Here is a 17,612-nt window from a genome sequence, read left to right as displayed (position 1 = left end):
ATTTGAGATTGGCCTGTAGTTGCTCAATACGGTGTTATCCAGATTGCTTTTTTTCAGGAGGGGCTTAACAACTGCAGTTTTCAGGGATTTTGGAAAAGTCCCAGAGAGAAGTGAGGCATTTACCACTTCTAGGAGTTCTGCTTCTAAACAGTTTACCACTCTTTTGAAAAAAGATGTGGGAAGTGTGTCAAGGGCGCAGGTTGATGTTTTAAGGTGCTGTACTGTTTCTTCCAAAATTTTACCAACAATTGCTTCGAAATCAGACATAATAGCTACTTTCTGAGGTTGTGATCTGATCTGTTTTACCCCAGTGCAGCTCAAGGATGTGCTGATCGCCTTTCTGATATTATTAATTTTCTCAGAGAAGAAGGAAGCAAACTCACAGCATTTGCTGTCTGAGAGCATTTCACTGGGAATCTGACTTGGGGGGTTTGTTAGTCTCTCTACTGTAGCAAAAAGAGTGTGGGTGTTGTTTAAGTTTCTGTTTATAATATTTGAGAAGAAGGTCTGTCTAGCTTTGCCTAATTCCACATTGAAAGCATGAAGAATATCTTTATAGATGTTATAATGGATTTCAAGTTTTGTCTTTCGCCACATGCGCTCAGCTTTTCTGCATTGTCTTTTCATATTTTGCACTGCTGTTGAGTTTCTCCACGGTGCTTTTTGTCTGCCACTTTTCTTCCTGACTTTCACAGGAGCAATGTTATTAATAACATTCTGTACTTTTGAGTTAAAAGAATCAAGGAGAAAATCAACAGAGTCTGCAGATATGCTTGGTGTTAAAGATATAGCCTTCATAAACAGTGCACTAGTGTTCTCATTTAAGCATCGCTTTTTGACTGAGACAGATCTAGCTTCAACAGTCGGACAGATCAATATTTCAAAGAAAATACAGAAATGATCAGATAGCGCTACATCCTTAATGACAATGGATGAAATGTTTAGACCCTTACTGATAATTAAATCTAGAGTGTGTCCACGATTGTGTGTAGGTCCATGTACATGCTGAGTCAGATCAAATGTATTCAAAACAGTTATGATTTCTGTTGCCATATTGGATTCTGCATTTTCTATGTGGATGTTAAAGTCCCCAGTAATAACAAAACAGTCAAACTCTGAGGAAATTGCTGATAACAGTTCTGTAAAGTCCTCCACAAAGGCTGGAGAGTATTTTGGAGGCCTGTTGATAATATATATATATATTTTTTCTTATTCAGAGTATGAAGTAATGACAACAATCTATCAGGTTTGTCTAAGGCAAGGTTGTCTGTAGTCAGTGTTTATATAATGCTTAATGACTTTTATATAAAATTATAAGTAAACATATGTATGTTTTTATTTCAACAGCTTCCTCTGGAAGTCCTTTCTGAAATCCTCAGTGAAGTTATTGTCTTAGGATTTGCTCAATGTTGTTCAAAGTGTTCTATGCATCAGTGGATGGGATGTTTTATTACTTAACTATTGGCAACTCAAAGACACGTCAACTTTTGCATGGTATTATGACTACGGTTAAGATAGTGAGTTATAATGTCAAGCGTTTGCATAGCCCTATAAAGAGAAAGAACATTTTTAACCAGATTAAACAAATGAATAGCCAAATTGTTTTTCTACAGGAAACACATCTCTCAGATAATGAATAAAGAGAAACTGTCTAGATGATGGGTCTCTCAGGTATTTTTCCCTCACACTCATCAGGACGTCGGAGGGGGGTGGCAATACTGTGTTATAAATCAGTACAATTCAGTTGTCAAGTTCAAAATATGCAGACAATGAGGGGCGATTTATTCTAATTAATGGCACTTTGTCTGGGGTTATGATATCATTGTTTAACATATATGCACCCAATGAGACAAATACCAAGTTTATGAATAAAATGTTCAGTTTGATTAATGAAAAGGCTCAAGGGTTGCTGCTTATGGGAGGTGAATTCAATTGTGTGTTATCCCCACTAGATAGAAATCCCTTCTCGCATAAACCCCTTTCTATAATGAGTAAGGCCTGGAAGAACAACTGTGTGGAATTAGGGATGATTGACATCTGGAGACACCTATATCCTAGGGACAGAGATTTCACTTTTTACTCTCATCCACACAACTCATAGGGTGCTTTCACACCTGCCTCATTTAGTTCGGTTGAATCGTACCAGAGTTCCTTTTGCCCCTTTGGTGCGGTTCGTTTGGGCAGGTGGGAAAGCAGCAATCGCACTCGGGTGCGCACCAAAAGCGGACCAAACAAGCGTACCGAGACCTGCTTGAAGAGGTGGTCTCGGTACGCTTTCAAACGAACTCTGGAGCGGTTCGCTTGAGATGTGAAAGCAATCGACCCAGTTAACGGAACAACGAACCAAATTATATCATTTTCATAACGGAAAATATGATATAAAAATCAGTAATGTCTGATTCTGTGAGTGAGCACATTATTTACATTATCTGAAAGCCAACGATCGCCTCTGGTGTGTAATTACACTTCTCCGTGCGAGAATGCGGTCCCGAGGAAGTCTCAATTCCCGCTCTGCTTCATTATAAAATTCAAATGGTCTCTCTCGACAGACACACGGACAACAGGTCGCCTACTAGACAGCGCTGGGAAATCCAGAGATGGAGAGAGAGAGAAAGAGCGCGGGTTTGAATTTGCCGCAGAAAATATGAATTAACTGCGGGAGAGAGCTAAATTTATAACGTGTTTGTGTGTGTCTCGACAGTTACAAATAAAGTCACAATAAACTCATGGAGCGAACTTGTCAATCATTATTTTGATGGATGACGCAGAGAAAATTCTGACCAATAAGAGGACAGTTTTACTCCCATATGTGACTTACCTTAACGCATTTTGGTACGCTTTGAAATTTTGCCATGTGAAAGCGAACCGAACCAAGAAAAAAAAGCAACATTGTAACAAATTTAGTACCTGTTTCGGAACAAAACAAGCGATCCATAGGTGTGAAAACACCCATAATCTAGAATAGACTATTTTTTGTTCCGGGAGATGAAGCACAGAGTTATTGACTGTAAAATTCATAACATTACATTATCAGATCATGCACCAATGTCACTAGTATGGGATATGGAAGGGGATGCTCAATTTTGTCAGTTAAACACTTCTTTGTTAGGACATCCAGCATTTCAAACATACATTGAATCAGATTTTAAATGCTATCTAGATACGACTAACACCGAAGATGTATCGGCGGTCACCCTCTGGGAAGCAACAAAAGCAGTTTTGAGGGATAGCGTGATTGATTACGCATCCGCTTTAAAGAAAACAAAAATAGCTAAGCGTACTGAATTAGAAAAGAACATTTGTAAGAAGAGAATTGGGTGAACTGCTCACTGACCAAGTGGAGGGAACTTAAGATTTCTAAAACAAAGTTTCTATAAGTATGGTTCTAGGGCGAGTAAGCTACTTGCATTCCAGCTCAGAAAAAAAAGGGGGCTTAACACGGTGCAAAAAAATAAGGACTAAGGACTCATTTTTAATTTTTAAACCAAAGGAAATAGCTGATGCTTTTGCTTCATTTTATAAAGGACTATATTCAGAAAATAAAGAAGAATTAGATATTGAAGAGATAGATGCATATTTAAAAGACATTCATTTATGTCAGATTAACATTATGGATTCTGAAGCAATTGATGCTCCCATTACTGTGCAAGAGATCAGCGAGGTAGGCTAACTACGTTACCTCAGATGGATGAATGGTTGGATTCCACAACTGGTAAAATAAAACATATATAAGACAAAACAACATTTACTGTAGGATCATACAATTTACTGGCGACTTAATTTAGAAAACTGTTCTATTGCACTTCTGTTTGGCCGGGAAATTCACCGATTTTGGGAGCGTAAAATATGAAGGTCCAGTTAGTATTTTCACCCCATAATGGCCGGAGCGCCATCTAGTGGCTGTTACCCAAAAAGTATCAAAGTGTCGCCTCTTGGGTTCTATACTCTTTGCTTGTGCGGACTTGACACAGCCAGGTAACCCGCGTAATTTAAAGGGGCTATATGTAAGATTTTTACTTTAACACTCTGAGGTCTGAAAACGCGCCGGCGCGTTTTGCAGGTTTTTTTTCACATTGCAGCAAAACAGACTTAAAATACTCCGTCATTTTTTGTCATAGAGACATAAGTAATATATAAATTGAAACTATAGAATATCTTCTTTTATTTGTATACACTCAGAGTAAAAACACAATGTTGTGCTTTTTGTAAAATAAAGAAAACTAACATGATGGGTGATCTCTCGTCTCCCTCTGAACGAAGTCCAATCTGATTATTCTCAGAAAATGAACTGTAACTTAGTGAATACTAATCACAGAAAAATTAAACTTATGTCTAAAAAAACGTTAAGAGGTCAGGTTTTAAATCATGTAAGTCAAATCGAAAACAAAACTTCTGTGTTTATGTAATCTGTATGAAAAGAGAGCCATGGCAGAAGTCCTTGATTCAGCTCATTATCCGCTAATGCGGCCACGCCCACGGAGCCAGCGCTATTCAGATGCAAATTCAGAGGCAATACATGCATTCATCGTCTCAATCAATGCGCCCTCCGGCTGCAGTATGAATTGGAAACTCCATTCATGGAATAGCCTCTTCTTCTTTTAGATGAATTTGTGGACTAAAAATGCACAGAGAGCACCCTCCGACTTCAAGGATGAATTGAAAACACCAGCGCTCTTAGTAATGACAATGAATATTAAATAAATATAACTCCTCTGTATAGAAAATTGACATAAGCATATGAGAATCCAATATTTCTCCAAATGTGCATGCCTTTAAACTAAAAGCTTATATTCAGACTCTTTGCATCACAGAAATACATTATATTTTAAAGTATAATATAAAACCATTACTTTATATTGTAATAATATTTGTCTGTATGTTTCATATATCATAATGAGCTTGAGACATCACAGAAGGTTCTTTTCACAGCCTACCTGACTGAAAGGCCTCATTAATATGCAAGTCATTTCAGCTCATTACTATCCCATTCTTTTGTCTTCTCAGGTGAGAATGGCCCATTATTCAGTGGTGATTCACGCCTCCATGCATACTGTGTTCCTTGGCAAAAAGTGTCTTACAAAAACTAAATCAATATATTGTTTTATATGAAGGAGTAGGCAGCATACTTTTTACATAATTTTGAAGCAAAAACTCTAGTTTACAACTTCCAATACCCTAAAGTATTGTAAACACAGATTTACTATACTTTTTTTGGCCTTATTTTAGTGACTTAAAGGTACAATTTGTGATATTTTTTTTCCGCTAGAGGTCGCTAGAAGCCTATTCAAAACAAAGGCGTAGTTTGATGACGCCAAGTTTTAGAGCGGAAACTTGGGACATGTGGTCTCCATCTCAATGGATGGTGCAAAATAATAGGGATTGGAGTCTGGAAGAACTCATGTTCGTGGATGCGATTATTAACGTTACTGTAGAATGAAGCAGAGCAGGACCGAGTGTTGCGGGAGCTGAACGAGGAGCTGGAGCGATTGATCAACACACGCCTCACGAGCAGCGAGACTTTTATTATGACACAGTCGCCGGCGCCGCTTCCGCTTTTCCGGTCATGAGTTTACAGGAGCTGTCCTTGTCGACAGAACCAGCGGCAGATGGTAAACAGTAATTATGTTCCATAAATAAGTAACACAATCCACCATAAAACGTGCAAGAAGTAAATAAGGAACTGCTTGAAGCAAGCTAGTGGTTTGCTGGACGCTAGACACTACTTTCGCATTTGTCCACGGCACTGTTGTCATGTGGTTTCTACGTCAGTAAAGGCGGTAACTGACGTCATTGACAGGCGACTGAACTGCCCTGTGTCACTGTTTAGAATGGGAATTTTCTCATGATTTACAAGTAGTTGAAAACATTAGAGATATTGTTAGTAATCAGCTGGACAAAATATATAACACTAGCCTAGTGGTTTTTGGATATTTTACTGCAAAAATTTTACATATTGTACCTTTAAGTTTTTTGTTTTTTCAGTAACCACGCATAAACATTATTCCTTCAAAAACACAAACATGTACATACATGTTCCTCATATATTATTGTAGCCTAGTTTGTGCTGAATACAGTGTAATGACACTTTTGTCATTTATGTTTATGAACAACTGAAAAAAGCACAAATGTCAGGGCATGTCAAAACTTCTCCAGGCCCCAAATCAGCCTCAGACTCCAGAGGGTTAATAAAGCATAAAAATACCCTAATATGTTTGCAGATATTTAGGAAACATGCTAAGTTCACCTACTTGTTCCTCAGAAACACAATGCTACAGCCAGATATTCTACTTTGAAATGTGTGTTCCGTGTCGGAATATCTGTCTTTATTTTGGTCTGTGTGAAACCGTGTGCTGCCAGTTTATCCAATAGTATTTCGAAATCACAGGTTACCAGAAAACACTGCGTATTGTAGCCATGGAAACCAACAAACAAGCTGAGTCAGAGAATCACAGATTCTACTTGACCTAAAAAGCCTCTGAATCAGACAAAAAAATCTCTATGAACGACAGCATATTAAAGGTCCCGTTTTTCGTGTTTTTTTGAAGCTTAGATTGTGTTTATAGTGTGCAATATAACATGTGTTCATGTTTCGCGTGTAAAAAAACACAGTATTTTTCACATAATTTACTTATCTGTATACCGCTGTTTCCACTGTCATAAAAACGGGCTGATGACTTCCTTGTTCTATGAAGTCCCTCCTTCAGAAATACGTAACGAGTTCTGATTGTGCCAGCGGTTCCTGTGTTGTGATTCGACAGCAGCTTAGCACATCTTGCCCGGAAAGGTCACGCCTCTTACCATAACGTGGAGATGCATGCGCTCAGTGTTATTGTAAACATGTCTTTAATTTTACCCTATCAATTTGAGCCGGAATCAGACCCGGTGATTGGACTGCGGGATGAAAATAACAGCGTTTCGATGACATGGTGACTCTACAAACGCAACTCTTGCGTATTCCTGTGGGCGGAGGTTAGTCAAAAAACTGTTTTAGTGACGTCATTAAAGAAGGAAGTAGAGGGATGTAGTCCAAACTGGCCGTTCGATGTAGGCGACTTCTGTTAAATAAAATATCTCGCTTGGCATTGAACTTTGAGCTTTAAAATTTTACAGATTTTATTTATACTCTAACAACAACAACATTACACACTAACTAAAGTTTGAAACATGGGATCACGAAGAACGGGACCTTTAAAACAGATAAATCAACTCATCAGCTTACAGTGTGTAAGTCTCCTCAACTTTCATTGTCAGTTACACTCCCTCTTGATGTGTATCCTCAAGCTGGCCACCCGTGTCTTTGAAGGAGGGGGCGGGGCAAACAATATTTTGAATTAGGATTGCAGTACCCATTTCGCCCACTGTCATTCCTACATAGATCCCCTTTAAACATATTATGTCATGATATAGTTTTAAAAGTTTTTCAGGCAGGAATGTACTGGTTTAGAGCTCAAATTTGTGGTTTATTGATAAAGATAGAGCCTTTCTGAAAATTTGATCTGACGTTTTCAGAGTTGTGAGATCCAGACGATCACCGGGCGTTCAGGCTCATGTACCCAGCCGTGAGCAGCTGTACCTCGGCTAATCCTTCGGATGTTTGCCGCTGGCTTAGATGTCTCTGTAGTGGTTAAACATGACATAATTTGTCTTTTGTATTTCCTTGGCAAATCGTTTTGGCTGAAGGCAAAGTGACGTTTCATAACATTATATATAGCTATTTAACTTTTCCTTTGTATCCTACTAAAATGCTGATTTTGTACGCTTGACTGAATTGTTTGCTTTATTTTTTATTGTATATTCTTATACCTTTTATATGAATACTGATCATTAAAACTGACATTTAACCCCAAAAAAAAAAAACTGTTGTGTTTTATATTTCATTTTATTACAGTGAAGATAATCAGAGTATGCACATGTATTAATATGTTTGTTTTTTAAATAAAATGAAAAGAGGCAGAGTGGTGTTTTATAACACATTTGGTTTTATTGTTGGCTAAAATTTACATACAGAGATAACTGGAGAAGCCGGCGTGAGTTGAGAGACGTATATCAAGTACGCTGCTGTGCCATTTGCAGAATCACTGGAGTTGCGTCCTCACGAGTCTGTTCTCCTGAGTCAAACTTGCCAAGTCCGAACGACCAAGGTCCCAAACCCTATTGGAAAAAAGAGCAATATAGAGGTAAGAATCACAAGTTAATCACTGGATCAGCCCGTGATGTTTATGCAGTTTTTTTAATAGACTTTTTAGAACATCTTAACTGGCAACACTGACACTGTGGTTAACTGCTTATTTAATTTTACTTTATTTTCTTTAAAATAAATGTAAGTAATGTTTTAATTTCAGTTACATTACTGCTTGCTTTTAATTCACAAAAAAGTGCACTAAATGTCTTTTGAAAAAGACCATGACTAGGACTATAATCTAGCATTCATGATTTAAAATCATTTAAGTATGCCATTTTCCACTGTATGCACAAAATAGAAAAAATTAAATGGGTATGCTAATTATATTAACTAGCTAGCTTGCTGGCTAACATCTACAAATAAATTACAATATGAAGCCTTTATTTTGTTGCCTTTGTTGTCTGTTAGACTATTTTAGGCATTCTATATTTCTCATATTTCTCTTTGTTGTAATAAGGAAAAAACATGCTTGAGGTCTACCATGGCCAAAGAGCATCTCGGTGGACTTGCTGTCATCAATAATGATGCTTCTCAAAATTTGTCATTTGATGCAGTCATTGATGACTTTGATGGTTTTGAAACTGTTCTGTAATTCTGAAAATATAATAGATTTTTGCACTTTTTTTGTTGATTTGCACTTTAATTTCTAAATTAAGGTTTGTGTTATTCTTCAGATGACAGTAAGTCAAATTTGTTCTCTCCCAAAAATCTGGTCTAATTAATTAACTTATTATTTTGTAACAGACACAATTGATTATCACTGAAATCAATCAAACAGCACCAATGTCTATTTGATCTAAATCAAATAATTTAAGAGAAAACATCCTAAAGCACAGGATATAAATTATAGGCAGGAATCCTTTCCCTCGTTTGACTGGATTCTTTCGTTGGCCTGTGGTTTTTACATTAACACTCTATGTGAATGAACTTCATAGTTCTTGGGCCATGCAATTTAACTCAGATAGAGAAACTGAAACCTGTAAGTGGAGCTTCAATCAACCACAGCTACACTGGAGATAGATATTTTTAGATATTTTATAAGTGGTGGTCTGTCTTGATAAATTTTAGGATTTGGAAGAGATCTGTCAAAATGGCTCTGCATCAACAACTGCCGTTTTTCAACCCGGTAAGTCACCAACTGTTTTAAAAAAAAATTTGGGACACAAATTAACATAACATATATTTGATATATGTTGATGGATGATCCACAACTGTTTTTATGTTTTGTGATGGTTGTTCATGAGTCTCTTGTTTGTCCTGAGCAGTTAAACTGAGCTCTGTTCTTCAGAAAAATCCTCCAGCTCCTGCAGATTCATCAGTTTTCAAGCATCTTCTGCATATCTGAACCCTTTCCAGCAGTGGCTGAATGATTTTGAGATTCATCTTTTCACACTGAGGACAACTGAGGGACTCAAAATCAACTATTAAAAAAGGTTCAAACATTCACTGATGCTCCAGAAGGAAACACGATGCATTAAGAGTGGGGGGGTGAAAACTTTTGAACAGGATGAAGATGTCACAAATTTTCTTATTTTGTTTAAATATCATTGTTTTTCATTTAGTACTGCCCTTTAGAAGCAACAGAAGATACTTGCATGTTTCCCGGAAAAAAAAAAAAAGTAAAATTTACCTTGATATTTGAATTGCAATTGATATTAATGCATCGTGTTTCCTTCTGGAGCATCAGTGAATGTTTGAACCTTTTTTAATAGTTGTGTTTGAGTCCCTCAGTTGTCCTCAGTGTGAAAAGATGAATCTCAAAATCCTACAGTCACTTCTGGAAAGGGTTCAAATATGCAAAAATGCTTGAAAACTGATGAATCTGAAGGAGCTGGAGGATTTTTCTGAAGAACAGAGCTCAGTTTAACTGCTCAGAACAAACAAGAGACTCATGAACAACCATCACAAAACACACAAACAGTCATATATCATACATATTTTATGTAAAATATCTCACTCAGGACAGTACTAAATAAAAATTAACATGCATTGTGTATGATCACTCTTATTTTATTAAAATTCTTCACATTTTCACATATTCTGCAAGTGGTTCACTTACTTTTTCTTGTATATATATAATTTGTATTGACTAAATTTAAGCCTCAGATAAGGAATCAATATACAAAAAAATCTAAATAACTACAGTGGACATTATGTGGATGTTTATTTGCATACAGATATGAAACTTTGTGGGATGGTAGAATTATTGCTTGCTGCTCAAGTTCAGCCATATCCATGTGAAACTCTCAGTCTGAAAGAGAAACTGATTTGTTATTTTATCTTCCATGTTTTCAGCACTCTGATGTGAACTCACTGAATTGTTTTATGATTGGTTGTAAAGAATATTTTGTTAAAGACACAAGGGTGAACTCAGAGATAAGGGAAGGCAGAATCCAAATGAAGATTAACTTTAATATCAATAAAACCAAATTATACAAAACAAAGGAACAGAAACATAACTGACAATACCTGACAGGTATTGGCCCACACTGTAAAAAAATAAATCATAAAAAAAATGGTCAATGACTGTCAGCTATGGCTGCCAAACAAAACCTTACAATTAAAGTAAAATATTCTAATTTAAATAAAGTGCAAAAAACTGTAACAGAAATTTTCAATAAACTTTTTTTTTTTCAGATTTTTTTTTATTTGTTTTACATGTATTCAATGAATTATTACAATAAAACACCTTAGCTGCAAAACAATCTTAAACAAAAAGGTCAAATGACTTTCAGCAACAGCTGCCAAACAAAGTCTGTAAAATAAATGTAAAATATCCTAATTCAAATAAAGTGCAAAACACTCTTACAGACAAAAACACTGTATATCCATGCTAACAAAACTTTGAAATGTGAATCTCTTGCATTTAATCAGAAATGGTGACCCAAAAAACACACAATACAGAAACCCAAGAGAACATGAAACACTAACAGATCTCTCAAGATCCCAGCATCTTTACTTATTACAATCCAGACTTTATTTATTTCATACTGAAGTTCTTATTGAGAATTAACAGAGGTTTAGATGTTGATGTTTAAAGGTGCTAAAGAGGATGTTTTGTTTTATACATTTTTGCAATATTACTTGAAACTGTCTTTACTAACTGATAAAAGACTATTTATTAGGTGCACTGATCAGATGATGTTGGTCACTTTTTAAGTGATGATTTAGTCTTCTTGAAGTAGTCTGATTCACTGATATCAGAGTCTGTTCTCTGACTAAATTGTTTAATATTAGTTGTAGTTTCACATGTCAATAATATTCCAGTGGTGTAATACTATAAACATTTTATTAAATCATTATGCAGAAAATGTTTTGTCAAGGTCATGCAGACTCACAGAGACATCACTAATTAGCGTATGAATCTCAACAATGGTGACAATAAAAAAAAAATAATTCAGATCAACCCTGAACATCACAAAACAAGCTACTAAAGTCACAAAAAACTTGATTGTTGATTGTCACCATTGTTGAGAATCATTTGTTGATTATTGTGTGATTTCTGATTTCTACAGCATTTATTGCCATAACAAACATGCATTAGAATCACACAGAGTCAAAGTTTAAGTGCTCAACTAGAGCAAATGCTAGTGTTTAATGTTCTGTTGCTGCCAGTCATTTGAATTAAAATCAGGAAATACCTGTAAAATAAGTGGGTTTTTTTGGTTTTTACATTTTTTCGATTTATTTAAATTAGGATATTTTACTTTAATTTAATGGTTTTTGTTTGCCAGTCATTGAACTTTTTTTTATGATATTTTTTTAAAGTGAAGATATTTAATTTGTAATCATTCAGGAATTACCTGTAAAATAACAGTGTTTTTTGGTTTATTTAAATTAGGATATTTTACTTTAATTCTACAGTTTTTTTTTAGCTGCTATTCATTTGACCATTACCATTTGCAAGTACAAGAAAAAATATTTGTTGTATCTTAAAAACGTTTTACCATAGATTGGAAAATTGTAATAATACATGACTGCAATATTCATTTCTCCCTGCTGTGTTGCCTAAAAAATAAGCTTCAGTTCAAAAATCAGTGTTCAGAATATAAATGCACACCGTTTTCCTAATGACTGCTTTATGATCCATGCAGTGCAGACACAGTTATGACATTACATCTGAAATATAAAAGAGGTATAAAATAAGATTTATGAATTGTCCTGGTGGTTTGGGTCGATCAGCTAGTTCTTCTTGACAATCATTATCAGACTCTGGCTTCAACTGATATGGCAAAACTCATGCCGTATTTAGCGTAGTTACAGTAGTGTTTACAGTTACATTGCATTACATTGCCAGCACACGTTCTGAACGATGGACCAATCAGAGTAGAGCCGGCTGATCAATCAGAGCAGACTACACTTTTTGTAAGGTGGGTTCTAAAAAAAACAAAACTAAGACAGAGGCTGAAAACAGGTGTGCCAACATTGTAAATTATAAGCATTACATATAGTGTATTTTTATGTTGAAAAATATAGCCAATTCCTCACACTTCAGTTTGCATTGCTGATATAATCAGAAGCACAATGGTTTAAAAGATGAACTATTTTAGGATCTGTATGGTTAACATTCGCATTTACAATCAGAATAAAAATGCTGTACTAAAGCAGGACAGGCACTCATTTAATGGGATGTCTGGTATGTGAAATCCTTCCACACAGAGTGTCCCGTTCTCTGCTTCAGTCCAGGGAAAGCTGATGGATGTAATGATGGTTACTGTATTTGGACAGGTTAAGGCCGATGCAGACAGGTGAGTGTCAGCCTGCTCTTTAAAAGAAATGAATGTGCTGCATCAATGACAGAGGTTTACCAGAAAGATAAGAAAAGATGTTTTTGTGTTTTACACTTCTTTACGCAGTTGCCGTTTCTTGAGTCAACACAGCAAATGCAGAGTATTTATCTCAGCAGTTTAAGCTTGAGACTTGAATGTATTTTGAAAATTCAGTCACCATGACCTGTATCTTTGCAGCATATTCTTTGTTCTTTTTCTCTTTCTAATCCATCTTCTCCAGATTTCAGCTGGACCTCCAGTCTGGCTCTGATATTGTCCTGCATTTTAACCCACGCTATGAGGGAGGATCTGGGTATGTTGTGCACAACACCTATCAGAACCGTAACTGGGGTTCAGAGGAACGCAAGAATGAAACTCCCTTCCCGAGAGGCCAGATGTTTGTGCTGCAGATCCTTACCACCCAGGAGTCATACAAGGTCATTCACTTTTGCTTTTCTGCCTGTAGATTTCTTTAGACATCAAATTCTACAGGTATTTCATTATAGCAGTAGAATGACTATGTTTCTGGCTTTTTCTAGATAAGTACCAATGGGAAACCCTTCTCGGAGTACAAGCACCGAATGCCATTCTCAAGTGTGGACAGCATCTGTATTGGTGGAACGGTGGAACTGAGTTTAGTTGCCTTCCAGTATCTTGCGGTGAGAGAGAGGGGGAAAAGCATTTGACTATTTTACCTCTAGAAAACTTTTTGATAGGTAGAAAGGATGGATTATTGGTCTTGTGCATCCATATAACATCACTACAGACTGAATCACATGTCAGACAGTCATTATAGGACACTGGAATGGAAAGATAAACCATTTACACCATTCAGACAATATAATACAATATATACTCAACACTGTAGATATTTAGGTAATATAACACTGACCGAGTTCAATCTAGTGGATGTGGGCACAAAATACTGCTGAATGTGCTCCTCATGTATGTCACAGGAAGGGCAAATATAAAGTTGTCCACGATAGTCCAGGCACATGCTCGTGTTTTTCTGCACGCCTGATTAATGCGGCACACAAACATTTGGAGCACTTTCCTGTACACTGAAGGACTTGAGCCTTCTTCGTGAAGTTCGTACTCTGTGATCATTGCTGAATGTCACCTATAAGCAGATCCGCCACCCACAAGGGGAAGAAAAATACCTGATGGAAGGATTTTAGAGTGAAAAACAAAACCTCATAACCTAAATCTGTTCCTGTCCTTTTTCGTTTACAGCCTCATCATCCTACACTTCCTGGATCGTTTGTAAGTTAGATCATTACCATACTTTGTTCTAAGAAATAGATTTCTGAGTTCATGGACTGTGTGATTTGGATACATTATATCTTTAAAATATCTTAAATACTATGATTTTTAATGGATTATTCAAAGCGGCTTTGACCTAATTAACTTGTTAGCATGCTGTACAAATTGCCGTATTATACAAATTATCTTGAATGACTTTGACCCACAATCAGATGGTCCCGTATAAAAGCATCATCCCTGGCGGACTTCAGCCTGGCAAAGTCATCGTCGCCCAAGGAATCATCAGTTCCCAGGCGAAGAGGTTTGACATTGTCGATTCTCTTCCAGATAATAAATCTGCTGTTTTAAAATGGTTCTAAATATTGACTTCGTCATAATGACACATCTACCTGATCCTTGAATCCATGAGATGTTTCTCAAAAAAGTACAGTTCTCTTTGCTTTTATTTCTCCAACAGAATTGAGTTTAATCTGCATCACAAATCTGGGATTGCGTTTCACTACAATCCTCGTTTTGATGAGAATGTGGTTGTACGCAACACTTTTGAGGATGGGAAATGGCGTGATAAGGATGAACGATCTGGACCCATGCCGTTTAAAAGAGGGCAACCGTTTCTGGTAAACATACAGCTTTATAATTGCCTGTTTATTTGCTTTTTGTTCAGATAGACAGTGTGGATAAGATGCTGGACAATGACTCTACAGTAGATGTTGGGGAAATCTGTATTTAAAGTTCATGAAATTAATCTTTCTCATTTTGCTTGTGCATTTCAGGTGACCATTTTCTGCAGTCATGAGCATTACAAGGTGTTTGTCAATGGTGAAGAAACTCACACTTTTAATCATCGCTTCACTGAACTGGGGGAGATTGATGTTTTGAAAGTTAGTGGAGACATGGAGCTGACCTTCGTGCAGCCCTAACAGGGATTTCATCCAGATCTATTGGAAATACATGCATCAGTCTATGTAAACCTATATGTAAAAGATGCTGAAGAAGATAATTCACATTTATATGCATCAATCTGTACATTCACATGCAAAGATGTTTTGCTTGCCTGCATCTTAATCTGATACCCATGTGATTGTCCACAGCTTCAGTAATGGTAATAAATAAAAATTAATAAACAGACATGGATGTGTCCACCACATTTGTTTTTTTCTTGCAAATCTAGTAAAGTATGCCTACAAACAGACTTTGGTACTATTATTTGAAACTATTTATAAAATGAAAAGACACTTTAAATGTGAAATTAAATCCGCCAGTAGGTGGTAGCAAATGTCATTGAGATTCAACCGATAGGCCAATTGCACACTTCCAGGTTTTTGGCTTCCGGAATGATCCACGCTGTGTAAAAGTTTTTCCAGTTACAGTGATAGATAGCATCGATCAGAACCAGCTCGGGAATCAAAGTCGTTTTACGAATTAAATGTCATGAAAATGTTTGAACGTTCTTGGTTAATTAATTGCAATCAAATTTGAATCAGTGGAACCAATGCTTCACTAAATGATTCAGTGAATCACTTGAAATGACACACATAGGCGACACCTGCTGGTCAAAACTGTGTAAACTGTAATCACTGAATATCATTAAATATGAAGTGTCTGTATAATATGTGTCCTTTATTCATTTCGAGGGCTTGTTTTGTTTGTTTTATGGAGAGCTTCAGGCCAATAAGTGACTAATAACTATAGTGCTTCTTTTTATTATACAAACATGTCATTTAAATGTCTAATAAGTTAATAAAACTGATTTGAGATCAGGTACAAACCATACAGACACTAGATGATGGAGAGATATTCCCATTTTGGATGCTAATTTTCATAAAACACCAAAGAAGAAAAACAAACTTTACTACTGTGACATTTTTATGAGTGAAGCGGAAAAACGAATAAGGAAATTCCTCTGAACACATTCAACAGAGAGTCAATAGATTTACTAGTTCTGTTCTCAATATGTATAGTGAAAGAGCAGAATAAAGTAGGAGCCTTAGTCAGCAGCAGGACTCTCCCATAAATTTTCAGGTCTCTCTGCAGCTAGAGACAATGCAGCTTGTGAACAGGACTTTTATTTTGAAGGGACGATGTGACGTCATAAGACTGCGCCGAGCATCTGCTGTGGTTCTGCTGAAGAAAGGTTTGTTTTAAGAACTGAAGCTGCATTAATTAATAGAAACTGTTTTTAATAGTTTTTTATATTTTTTACAAGCAATGTGAACTGAGCTTATTTACTATTTAATGTAACATTGTGATTCTTTATCTAACTGTAATGAAGGATATTTGTGTGAGTAAAGCTCATCCACTGATGAGAAACAGTAAACCTGCGTCTCATTTCTCTCTCTATAAATCATAAATCAGTTTATCCTGAACACGAGTTCAGTCTCTGGAGAGTCATGATGGAGAAACTGAACTTTTCAACTCCGAGTCAATTGAATCAAACACTTTGAGAAATGATTCAGTGAATCACGACAAGTGCTGCTCAAACAGTGAACATGAACGAGAACAACAAACACTAACAAACTAATCATGTTTTCATCAAAGAGTAATCATTTAAATATAATCTATAATTCTAAATGTAGATTATAAATGTCTAAAACTTAAATTATAAAGTTTATAGCGATAGTGTAATTTTTTTTTTGTTTGATTGTTTGTCTAAACAGGTCATTGAAAACCACCCTGTTAATTAAGGGTGTAACGGTACACAAACCCACAGTTTGGTACATAGTCACGGTTCAGTACGGTTTTCTGTACTGCAGGTGGGGAGAAAACATAAAATTGCTTCTTTCTTTTTTTTTTACGAGTATGGGGTAGTTTACTGAACAAATTGTGTTTTTGTCTGTAAATACATTAAATTATAACTAAAAATTTACTACGGATAAATTATAGGCTACCTCGGTTTTGAAGTCACGATTCGGTACGGTTTTCTGTAGAGCAGGTATATGTGATATGTGTGTTTTTTTTATTAAACAGTAGTTTACTGAACAAATTTGGTTTTTGTCTTTAAATACATTAAATTAAATTATAACTAAAAGTTAATTTCTCTGGTGAACTAACAAGCTGTGGACACTGAATGGCTTTTCTGAGGTAAATATTTTTTACTATCTGATTTATTGACGTCTTTCTGCCGTTGAAACACTGATTGAGTGATTACATGAAATATGGCAATTTCTGTAAGTTGTACTGTATCTTTTCTACATACCTTCAGCTGTTTTTTCATGTTTAATTCTGTAACATTAAAGAGGAAGAGATGCTCGTGCTGCCGGTTTTAACAGTGATCTGTCACAACACAAAGAGCGCCAAAATGGCATTTTCTGTTTAAATTTCATGATTTTGTAGACAGAATTTAAAGGATGGCACTTTGTTTCTTGTCGAAAGTAACAAAATGCAGCGCTTATTGTGAT

At 36.1% G+C, this 17,612-nt stretch overlaps 1 protein-coding gene and 1 pseudogene across 1 annotated transcript; one reads left to right on the top strand and one right to left on the bottom strand.

The window, feature by feature from the left end:
* LOC137005151 (uncharacterized) overlaps nt 1-17,612 on the bottom strand; it is a 1,346,463-nt pseudogene that overhangs the window by 575,780 nt on the left and 753,071 nt on the right.
* LOC137007152 (galectin-9B-like) lies at nt 8,079-15,740 on the top strand. Its single transcript, XM_067368472.1, has 9 exons — nt 8,079-8,177; nt 9,251-9,308; nt 12,842-12,930; nt 13,193-13,388; nt 13,491-13,610; nt 14,185-14,214; nt 14,427-14,515; nt 14,672-14,831; nt 14,988-15,740. Exons 2-9 carry the CDS (start codon nt 9,273-9,275, stop codon nt 15,132-15,134), a joined length of 867 nt encoding a protein of 288 aa, XP_067224573.1. The 5' UTR covers nt 8,079-8,177; nt 9,251-9,272; the 3' UTR covers nt 15,135-15,740.

Source organism: Chanodichthys erythropterus, chromosome 3, assembly GCF_024489055.1.
Source record: "Chanodichthys erythropterus isolate Z2021 chromosome 3, ASM2448905v1, whole genome shotgun sequence".
In the NCBI taxonomy this organism is placed as follows: domain Eukaryota; kingdom Metazoa; phylum Chordata; class Actinopteri; order Cypriniformes; family Xenocyprididae; genus Chanodichthys; species Chanodichthys erythropterus.
This window is presented reverse-complemented; position numbering and strand designations above follow the sequence as displayed.